At 34.1% G+C, this 12,378-nt stretch overlaps 1 protein-coding gene across 2 annotated transcripts in view; it reads left to right on the plus strand.

Annotated features, from left to right (window-relative positions):
* The window catches only part of TM9SF4 (transmembrane 9 superfamily protein member 4), a 211,655-nt gene that overhangs the window by 100,022 nt on the left and 99,255 nt on the right, over positions 1 to 12,378 (plus strand). For both annotated transcript variants that reach the window (XM_090391928.1, XM_090391929.1), the window contains exon 9: positions 1,888 to 2,040. In XM_090391928.1, the coding sequence (XP_090248054.1) occupies positions 1,888 to 2,040 (153 nt within the window). The remainder of the gene's footprint in view (positions 1 to 1,887; positions 2,041 to 12,378) is intronic.

Here is a 12,378-nt window from a genome sequence, read left to right on the forward strand (position 1 = left end):
ATTTGGTCAATTAATTGAATGAAGTGACCTGTACATGTGTCTGAATAGAATGTCACTGCCCACCTCTTTTATGTTAATCCAGTTGGACTGAGTTTCCTTAAAAAACCTTAAGCAGCATGAGATACTATATTCCAAGTTTGGTTGAACAGTGTGACCTACACTGATGTTCTATGGAGAAAACACTCCCTCTATTTTAGTCTTAGTTGAGAGCCTTGGAGACCTTTTAAGGACATAAGAAAATTTTAACTGGTTAGAAAGAACAAAATGTGATCAGTCGTTTGATTTTATGTTTAGTGTCTGCAAAAAAAGGATATAATCCCCACATATACACCTACTTTCATTTTTGTTTAATGGAACTGAATTTTTCAAAGGACTTTAAGCAATTTGAGAAATATATGTATTGCAGATTGGTTGAACAATACAACTTGTAGAGGTCTTTTCCTAACAGTGCCCACGGAATAAATGACAACAGAAAGAAATTTTCTTCTGCTGTTTTTACCATTTGGCACTTTTATGAATAACAACTAATGCCTAAGCCTGTCTTTATGCAAGTTTGCATAAACTTGTAGAGATGTCTGTAGAGGTAGCAACTTTTCATCTTCACTTATAGTGCGCACACACTCTTTCTCTCTCTCTCTTCATTTAATCAGAGTGAATTTTTAAGGAGTTGTTTAGTATCATTAGGAATGGCTCTGTTTTAAATTTGATCAAAATCAGTTGATTGATGTATTATTCACAGACATCTTCACAAGTTTCTGGGAAAGGCTGCACCATAATAAGGGTGCATGAAGGATATGAGCTCCTTTTACGATTAATTTTTGTTTGAGCTGAAATTCCCAGTAAAGCATAAACAACATAATAACTGTATTCAAAATTTTGTCAAATTGGTTGAACAGTATGATCTGTACAAATATCTCCTCTGCAGATTTTTTTATGGATTATATTTAATGCTTCAAATTTGGCAAGCTGTGTCCTGTTCAATAAAAGTGGTGACTATTAATAATTAACTTAAAACCAGGATTTTTAAAGTATTTCTTTAGAATTTCTTTGAAAGTAGAATAATGGTTCTTTAATATGCGCTATGAGTGACTCACAAAAGTACTTGGCTTGAATTATTTTGGTGACTCTCGATGTTAAAAAATAAAAGTAAAAATTAAATTATTGTTTTAATGCTGTTTATTTGACTTTTATTTTAAAATACAATTTCACCATATCTTCACTTACAAAAGATTAATTCCAGTATAACCAAGGTTGGGTATATTAAATTAAAGTTGAAGTTTCAAGTTAAATTGAACAATTAACTAAAATATTCTTTCCAGAAGAATGAAATAACTTTTTTTCTTTTTAACAGTAAGTAGTCGTTTTTGAATAGATTTTACATGTTGCTTTGTTTGTGGTTTATTGTTTTTGTTGGATGGAAAAGAAAATTAAGTAGAAAACTATTGTTTTTTTTTTTTTTTTTTTTAATGCAATTTCCAGAAGTTTTGTAAACCTGTAGTATCTTCATACCATGAGGAGGCTAAAGATTTTTTTTATTGGTTTTAGATATTTTTTATTTTCCTTTTTATATAGTCCAATAACTATGCTCTACCTACCAAATATGGAACTTTTCCAAGCCACTTCAAGCCTCCAAGGAGTGGAGGTAATGAAATTCATCTCTCACCTCAAGTGAGAGAAATTCACTTTAGGTGGATGAGCACCTGAAGTGAATTTAAGTACTCAGGTGGGATTCAAATGCTTGTTGAAGAGACTATATGCTAATCAATTGACCAACCAGGCCAGCAACGTATATAATATTTCAGTATATAATTTTTTCCCTTCTCTTATATATATATGAAAGAGAAAGCATTTTAAATGTGAAAATATTCATTTTGATTCTAAATTTAGGTATTACAAAGCTGTTATTTACATATGAAGTCAATTGGCAAGAAAGTAATATTCGATGGGCTTCTCGGTGGGATATTTACTTGGCTATGAGCGATGTACAAATTCATTGGTTCTCAATCATTAACTCGGTGGTAGTGGTTTTCTTCCTTTCTGGTGAGTACTTAGAAAGATTATTTTTAATCATAATCTTGTTAAAAAAAAATTATTTTAATATTTCTTTGAATGTTGTTTTTGTTTCTTTGTATTGTATCCTTTTTCTGCCAACTTTGCTTCTGTGTTATGTAGTTTTAAGGTTTTGTATAGCATGTGTATGCTGCTCTGCTGGACTTTTGCATCAAAGTTCTAGTCACTCAAATCCCTGCTGATATCAGGCAGTTATTTTGATCATTCAAAGACTGCCTAGTATTCCCTAATGTGTATTTTTTTATTTATTTTTTAGTTTGTTTATGTTATACATTCTATTTTTACCCATTACTTTCTTTTTGACCATTAATCTTGTTTTAATTTCTGCTATTATTAAAAAACTGTCAGTATAAGCATCTGCTCCTCTAATTGATACCATGTTCAAAAGAGATCCTTCCATTTTCTTTGTGTCATTATATGATCAATTTGTTCATGTTTTTCCATCTGATGTTTTATGTATAATTTTATGTTTAAACATGGATCCTCCTATTACTAATTCATTCACCAAAATCCATTAACATCACTCCACTGTCATTTATATTTCCAATATCTTCTTTTCCCATTATCATTTCTCTGCCTGTATGATTATTTCCTATTGTAGCATTTAAGTGACCATATTAACTGAGATTAGCTCTGCTTATGCATTCCTGAATGCTAACATTACGAAGATCCTGGAAGTTTTTTCACTTGATTGTACTATAAATTAAAGATATCAAGAAATTATATACTTGGTTTAATCCTTTATCTAAATGTAAGCAAACAAGTTTGCACCTGAACTATTTTCAGGATTGGGTCAACTCATGTATAGAAGCTCATGACTTCACATCGCTTGCATTTAGTATCCCATAATGCAAAACACGGGGTGCTTAAGGGTCAAAGCTGTATAACTGAGAGGAGACCTCCACATAGCCTTTAAAGGAATGCGGAGAACCGACCAGGGCTTCTGACCTAATGTCTAATCCTCACCTTCTCGTGGTGCACCCTGTTGGGTATCTACTTTGATACTGAACGAACGAGGATGTGCTGGCAATTTGGGATTTAGCCGACCAAATTGTATTCTTATTGGTTAAACCAAAATAAAAAAATGATGGTACAACATGACAAAATTTCATGCCGGCTGGGGTGTCGCTCGGTTAAACAAGGCCCCCGTTGTTTTCGCCAGGGAACCAGGGCGAACAGCGAAAAGTCAGCTACTGGAACAAATCTGAAAACAAACCCCAACTCAACATCACCAGAGTTAAAGATCGGTAATATCAACGTAAGAAGCTTGAATGGCAAAGAAATGGAGCTAGCTGAGGAATTAGATAAGTACCAGATCGACATAATAGGGGTGACTGAAACAAAAAAGACCAAAACTGGTGAGATCTTTCTGAGCAATAAATACAAAATGTTATATTCAGGCAATGACAATCAAGGAAAAGGAGTAGCCATAATATTCAACACAAAATACGAGGCTAATCTTCTTGAATGGCAGTCAGTCTCAAGTAGAGTAATGTGGGCAAATATGAGAATGGGGAACTGGACAATGTGACTTATTTGTGCCTATGGTCCCACAGAAGGTTCTACTAAGGTAGAAGTGGAGGAATTTTTTGATGCTTTAGAAAAAGCAACTGACACAATGAAAAAGGAAAAGTTGGTCCTTGTTGGGGATCTAAATAGCAGAGTAGGAAATGATTGTGAGACATACAAAAATATTTTGGGAAAATTTGGAGAAAAGAGCAAAGCTAATAATAATGGCAAATATCTGTTGGATTTCTGCTCAGGAAATGGACTGGTTATTACTAACACCATGTTCCAACATAAAAATGTGCACAAATTCACATGGAGAGAAGAGGCTAGGAATAAGAAAAGTCTCATTGACTATGTTATTGTTGATAGTGATGTTTTCTCCCTGGTGCAGGACACCAGAGTGTACAGAGGATTTGAAATTGGAAGTGATCACTATTTAGTCTTGAGCAGGATAAAATTGAATTTCATATTGAAAAGAATAACATGTAAGAAAGTTTTAAAGCGAATAAAAGTTGAGCAGCTCTCAAATGTGAACTGTAGATTAAAATACAGAAAGATTATTGAAAAGAAAATGAAAGAGTTTGAGGACAGGAATCAAACCTTGGAGATTCAGTGGCAAACTCTGAAGGAAACATTGATTGATTCTGCCAGAGAGGCATGGTGAGGTTGTGTGCAAGGATAAAAAAATCAGAACTCCCTGGTGGACACAGGAAGTTAAAGAGGCAGTGAAGGAAAAGAGAAAGCATATCAAAAGTTCCTGGCAAATAAGTCAGCTTTTACTCTTACAGAATACAGAGACAAATGTAAGAAAGCTAAACAGTGTGTAAAACTAGCTAAACAAAAGTCATGGAAGGACTTTGGCAAGAATACAGAAAATAAATATCAAGAAGGTGGCAAAATATTCTGGAGGTTCTTGAAGAAACTTAGGAATGGAGGAAAGAGTGCTGTAAAAGGAGTTAGAGATGATAAAGGTGACATGAAAACAGGAGAAAAAGATATCCTTTAAGTATGGAGTAATTACTTTGAAAAACTGCTAAATGAAACAAGCAGTGATGTCAGCACAGTGATAAAAAAACACTGACCAGGCATGCAGTCAGGAATACATATCGATACTTGAAGTAGAAAAAGCCATCAAAGGCTTGAAATGTGGAAAGGCAGCAGGAGTAGATGATATTCAACCAGAAATGCTGAAGTATGGTGGTATAAAAGTCTTACAGTGGCTGCACTGCATAGTTCAGAAAGCCTGGACAGAGGGACGAATTCCCGATGATTGGAGTAGAGCTCTCATAGTACCCATATATAAAAAAGGAATTAAAACTGAATGTGAGAATTACAGAGGTATTTCCCTACTGAGTGTTCCTGGCAAGATCTATGCAAGTATACTTGAGAAATGATTGAGAAGAATTGTGGAAGAAAAGCTTGGTGAAGAACAAGCTGGATTCAGGCCAAATAGAGGCTGTCAGGATCAGATCTTCACTTTACGACAAATAGTCGAGAAAGCATGGGAATATAACAAAGATCTGTATTTAAGCTTTGTCGATTTGGAAAAGGCATATGATAAGGTGCCAAGAGAGAAGCTATTCAATACGCTGCAGTTATATGGTGTCAATGGGGCATTATATCAAGCAATACTTAGTCTTTATTTGAGTTGTAAGTCAGCAGTTAGAATTGAAGGAAGTACAGGAAGATGGTTTAATGTTATATCTGGTGTGAGACAAGGATGTACATTATCCCCTCTGTTATTCATTATCTATATGGATCATATTATGAAGGAAAGTGGTATTAAACCTGATATCAAAATTGTAGATGTTGATGTTTATGCGGATGATGTTATACTTCTAAATAAATCCGCTACAAGTTTGCAAGATTCCATGGCTAAATTGAATAACTGTTGTAATAGATATGGTATGAAGGTCAGCAATAAAAAGACAAAGACAATGAAAATAGGCAGAATCATCGAAAATGTCAACTGTGTTGTGAATGGAGAACCTGTGGAACAAGTAAAACATTTCAGCTACTTAGGCACGATTTTTACTGAAGATGGTAAATTAAATATAGAAATAGACAACAGAATCAGCAAAACTGGTATGGTGGGAAGTCAACTGAATAAATTCATATGGAATAAGAGAGAAATTAGTCGGAACACTAAATTAGCTGTATACAAGACAGTGTTCAAACCAGTTTTAACTTATGGATCTGAGAGCTGGGTCAGAAGTAAAACACTTGACCAAAGACTAGAGACCGCAGATATGAGAGTCCTGAGAAAGATTAGAGGCGTGAACAGATGGCATCAATGGCAATATCATATTAAAAATGAGGACATTAGGAAAGAACTTGACATTGTCAGCATCCAGGAATGCATTAGCAGAGCTAATCTCAGGTGGTATGGTCACTTAAGCAGAATGGGAGAGGAAAGATTAGCAAAACAAGTGTTCTCTGCCAGGTTGGCAGGAAAACGACCCAGAGGAAGACCAAGATATAGGTGGATTGATACGGTACAAAGTGCCTTAGACGATTGAAATATAAGATCTGATAATGTTGGAGTCTTGACAAGTAACAGACTGATTTGGAGAAAAATTGTAGATAGGAAGTTAGTAATGATGTAATTTTTTCATGTAGTACTGTCATATCCTGTACACCCCTTGAGGGTACATAGCAGTAATTTGATGATGATAATGCAAAACACATATCCTTAAGGGTATGTATAAAGCTATGCATTATGGGAAGTGTCACTACCCAGACCGGTTTCGACCTTTATTGAGGTCTCTTCAATAAATAAAGGTCGAAACCAGTCTGGGTAGTTACCTTCTCATAATGCATAGCATTATACATATACTTAAGGATATGGGATACTAAGGCAGGTGAAGTGAAGTCATGAACTTCTATATACGAGTTGCCCCAGTCCTGAAAATAGTTCAGGTGCAAACTTTGCATACACTTGGATAAAGGATTAAACCAAGTATATAATTTTATTATTATAATTATTATTAAATAACACCGCCAGGGAGTCCAAAGACTCATCAAGGGAGGGTACCTACTCTACAGCTCTCTCTCCACTAACTACAACTACACCAACGCCATTTACCACCCACCACCACTAATATTTTCACAGACAATCGCAAACATCCATGCACACGGCGGGATTCGAACCTGCAGCCTTTTGGCTGGAGAGTGAATATGCTAACCACTCGGCCAACCTGGCCAGCATTTCTTGGTATCTTTTAATCTATAATACAAAGATCCTTCTTAATATCTTAATTTTTAATATTATTCTGCATAAATTTACTGAGTTAAATTGCCACACTATATCACCTTCAATTAACAACAATCTATATAGTTTGATTTTGATTTCTTAACTCATTTAAATTGTTCTACTTCATTGGATTCGTGATATGTACCCTCAGGGAATATACAGAATACCATGATAAAATTAAATGAAAAATTTACATTATTACCACCTTTCTCACAACTATTTTCCTGAAAATTAATTATCTTCCAGGATTTCAGTATTGTCAGAACTTATATTTCATACTTCTAAGGTGATTCTGTCTGCATCAATCCGCCTAGATCTTGGTCTTCCTATGGCTCTTTTTCCCTATCCTAGCATCATTAAACACCTGCTTTGCTAATCTTTCATACTGTTTAAATGACCACAAAACCTGAGATTATCCCTGTTCACACATACTCAATGTCAAGTTTCTTTCTAATATCTTAATTTTTAATGTGATTCTGCCATTGATGCCATCTCAAAAATAAAGAGAAATGGAAAACTTGCTTTAATTGCTTTAAATAATTTAATCTTTCATGGCTAAATTTTTGCTTATGTGCTATCTCTGTATTGAAGATACCTTCAATACAGACATGGAGCAGTATAATATGCAGATAACAGAAATAGGCAAAAATTTTACCATTAAAGATTAAGATATTTAACACATTTCTTTTTCCTGTATTTTACTTATGCTATTCCAAATGACCATCTGTTCACTCCCCTGATTTCTCATATCTGTGGTCACACTAGTCTTTGATCAACTGTTTTACTTCTGACGTGGCTCTCAGATCCACGTTAGGTTTTAACCATAAGTTAAAACTGGTTTGAGCACTGCCTTGTATAACGCTGATTTAGTGTTTTGACTAAAATTTCTCTCTTATTCCATATAAATTTATTCATTTGACACTCCAGGATACCAGCCTTTGTTTATTCTATTTCCATATTTAATTTGCCACTTTGCTAAAAATGGCAAATTAAATGACAGACTCATTGTGGGAGGTTCATTCAACCTCCCACAGTATCATAGTATCCTGTACACCCATTGAGGGTATATATTAGGAATATATTGTAAAAATTCGATGCAACAAGAATAAATTTTGTATAACGAACGCATAGAGTTTTTACAGTTAGGCAGAACCCAGAACACCTGTAAATAGTCTTTTTTCTTAACATTTTGTATTGTATGTAACATATGTACAGCCCAACGGGAATTAGCTATCTCTTTGAACAACAGATGTAAAACTTTCAAGGCTAAGGGAAACGCTCTACAGTCGGAACGCCGTTTGAAATTTTGTTACAAGTTCAACCCTAAGTGACCTCAAGGTCAATGCAAAAATGGGGTGGCAAAAATTCAAATGGATGTTCTTCTGGCTGACTTAATGTGATTAGAACACGAAGACGGAGAAGAAAGGGCTTGTCGAAGGTTTCAGACCCAGGAATCATATGACAACATAAGGGGTTCGCGTAAGTGCATGCAAGGAGTGCATGGGGTTTAGAAAACTGAACCCAGGGTCTTGGAACTGATGGAATATAAGATGGGACTTCCAGAGACACGGAGAGTTTTTTGCACAGAGAAGAAACGAGCATGCGAGGAGATGATGTGATGTGATAGAAAGCCTTCGAGTGAAGTCCTGACGTGTCAAGGAGGGAAGCCATGCTGCGAGCCGTCATTTAGCCCAGAAGCGTAGATGACCAGGGGACAAATCAACTGAGCAGCAGCCGAACTTGTCTAAGTCCGTGAAGACCCTGACAATTCGTGACCCTTCGCTAGTGTATTAACACACCGATGAATCGTCACCCACATCCCGCGAGTCAACCTGATGAATGGTCGGTATCCCAAGGACCTGAAGGAGGAGAGATCCAAAACCCGAGATGAAAAAAAGGAAACATAGGAAGTTGCAGCCAACGGAATTGGAGAGTGCAACCCAACAGAAGACAGCCCATGTGAGTTAAAATATTGTTTTATTTAGACTGTGTGATGCTATAAGAATAGGTTGTAGAACTGGAAAAATGTATGTCAGAGGGATGTTAATAGCCAGAGTAACTTTTAGAGACTTGTTCTGTCTGGATTTTGATGATTGCATCTAAGAATGAGAATAGCTTTGATGATTGCATCTAAGAATGAGTATAGCTAATTCCTAGGAAATATTTTGGGTTATGGTTTTTATCTAATGCTTGTATATAGTCTTGTATGATTTTTCTTAACTAAGTTTACATTGTGTTATATTAATCGTAACATGTCCTTAATGCCGATTATTCAAGTATTAAGATGTTTGTTAATGATATTTCTTTAAGCTAGATAGATAACATGATGTGTGCCTTATGTTAATTGAAGAGAGAGATATGCAGGTATTATGAAGTTTATTAAATGATAATTCTTTAATCTAGATAGATAACATGATGCGTCCCTTGTATTAATTGAAGTAGAGATTTATGCAAGTTTGTTTTTAGAGTTTTTTTTTGAGAATTACAGAGGATCACCCTCTGTCTTATAGTGTAAAATATATGCCTGTTTGTTGACTATTAAATCCTATGTTGCATTTTAAACGAAGTTTTTGCCTGATCTTATTTTTAATTGCAATGCATTGATCTTAAATAAAAATCGAACCTAAGCGGGAAACGTTGATAATAAATAGTAAGTGAGAAAAGGGCCAGGACTGCAAAGCAAATTGATAACTTGGGGACGATAAAGAGATTTTGTTGTGAAAGATTTAATAACCTACTGGAAGTACTATATTTCTTGCACCATGTCGAGGCATGGATGGCGCAGTCATAAAATCTAAATAAATATTTCCATTGCTCTCGGGTAGAAGGAGTATAGAATACAGAAGGTAGGAATCTAGACTATTAAAAGGGGAACGTATAAAATTAAGTGCCGAGAATATTACACTGCCGCAGCATCACCTGGATATATATATAAGTAAAGAAACTTGAATAAATAAAAAAAAGAAACCACAAAATATTACAATATTAAGAATTTTACTTTTTATATAGGTTCTCTATTCAGAATACAGCTCAAGTTTTCCATTTTCCTGTGTATTTTTATAATCTTTTTCTTGCTGAGTTTCATACCATTTTTTACAGCACTTATTCAGTTTATTCCTTAGTTAAATTGAATTATAGCATTTATTCAATTTAAATAAGGAATCCTGCAAAATTGTACTGATTTATTTAGGAGTATAAATCTGCATGAAGTAAAGAGCAGTGATTAACATATCCAGTTAACATCTGTAATCAGGTTTATTGAAACATTTTTTCATAATGTGAAGCTTATAGAACAGTAGTGGTAGTGTGCACCCTTGTCTTATGCCTAAAATGATCAACAAACACCATTTTCTTGTAACTATCAATTTTAACTGCTGAATTAATCTTAAGTACGCACTGTTTATTGCTCGATATAATGTCCAATTTGCATTATATAATTGTAGCATTTTTGGAGTCCTGATGGACTAAACTAATTTGGAGGAAAGTTATCGAGAGGAAGTTAGTAATAATGTAAGCATTTTGTGTAGCAATATCATAGTATTCTGTACACCCTTTGAGGGTATATATTAGGAATTTGATGAGATAAGTAACCTAAGAAATTTTATAGTTTTTTAAAAGTATGGTAGCCAGGAGATGATGCTCAGGCTGAACAGTATGTCTGTAATCAAGACAATTTCTGAGGTCTTATTTTTGAAATCTAGAGTGTTTTTATCCAAGGAGATCTATTGCTGAAGACAGATGATATGATGAAAAGTTCTTTGTCAAGTCACTTTAATATAGGTACGTAAGTTGACGTACTTAGAAAAATTCGAGATGGAAACTTAAACTTGCATGAAATAAATTTATTGGTTGCAAAATTTTTGTCTACATATCTTAGGCATCTTTAGTACATTGATAATGGAACAGAATATAAAATTACAATTAAAGAATCATTATTTTCAAAACGTGTCACTATAGTGTTAATAGAACAACAGATGGTCAGTAAAAATTCCCAATTATTAAAAAAAAAAATTACAATAGTATAATAATCAGGAATTTTCATAAAAATGATGTAGTAATATTTCCCATAAAGGGGATAACCAAAGGCCATCAGATTTGTTTAAGTTCATTTGGTGTAGAAAGGTCTCAAACTCTTTATATAAGCACTCTATAAGGAATCTAATATGTAAAAGCTAATCTTCAGTTATTTCCCCCCCCCCCCCCCTTTATGAGAAATATTATTACATAATTTTTATGAAAATTACTGATTATTACATTACTGACAGTCTGTTGTCCTATTAATGTTATAGTGGTATTTTGAAAATAATTCTTGAATTGATTTTATATTGTGTTTCATTATTAATGTATTTTTCCTATGATACATAGGCAAAAATTTTACAGCTGATTTATTTCATGTAAGTTCAAGTTTTTGCCTTTAATATTTCTTTACCAAACTTGTAGCTAGAACAATTGGTGCAGTCTACCACAGGTTCTTAATGGAACAGTTTATGAATCTTTGGAATGAGTTTGTCTGTTGATCTGATTTAAGATTGGGTTGTAGGAAAGTGGATGGTATGCAGATCAGTCGTGAAGCAGCAAAATAAGCTTTGTTTAGTAATCCTCTCCTGTCTTGGCAACTAATCTTCCACTTGTTAGCTTTTATGAACAAAATTCTTATTCTTTGAAGATGCAGGTGTAGCTTGGTTGAGAATCTAAGTTTCAAACTGAATACTATTAGTGACATAAGGAATATTATATAGGTTTGTATCATTGGAGTGAGAGAAATCAAAAGTATTTTAGAAATAATGGCATAGTCATGATTTTTTATATAAAGATGTAACTCTTCCTGAGTGAGAAGCTGGTTTAAAAAAAAAATCTCCAATTTGTCGATGTTTACTGTGGTGTTTGGAAGGCTATGCAGGGAGACAATTTAACTAATTAAATTTGTTTCAACTTATCTCTCACCATCATGAAAACAACCAACTCATAAATTGATAGTGTTTTCTTTAATAAAGATTTAAGGATTTTTTAGCTTCATTAAGTTGCTAATTTACTGGCTTGACAATGTGAATGCAGTGGGTATGGAAAACTGAAAAGTTAGTTTCTTTAATTTTACACCAGTTAGGAAGTAATTTAGCTGCTCTAGATCACTTGTAAATTTGATTCTGTTAATACTCATGGCCCTTTTTACCAGTTATTTCTCACAGATGTTGCATTTTTTAAAAGTATGTTCTCTGTAGGAAAGTTCAGAAATTCTGTGACTAATCAAAATATAAGTAGACCCATTTTAAATGGATGATGTATAGGAACATAAGACATGATAATTAATAAATTACATAAAATGGATAATGTATATAAGCAAGGTTTTTTTTAAGGAAAAACATGGATCATTATATTAAAGCTGTCTTATCCTTTCAAACATCAGACACCATAAGAATGATAGCATTCTTATGGTTTGTGCTCTTTATTCAACTGATGGCTTACTGCATCGAGAAATTGAACATATCCAGTTTTGTTGTTAATGGGTCCAGCAAATCCTTCAGCAACGAAACCATATGTAACCACAG

The sequence above is a fragment of the Typopeltis vanoorti genome, chromosome 4 (assembly GCF_054136105.1).
Source record: "Typopeltis vanoorti isolate ZY-2024b chromosome 4, IOZ_Tvanoo_1.0, whole genome shotgun sequence".
Lineage (NCBI taxonomy): Eukaryota > Metazoa > Arthropoda > Arachnida > Uropygi > Thelyphonidae > Typopeltis > Typopeltis vanoorti.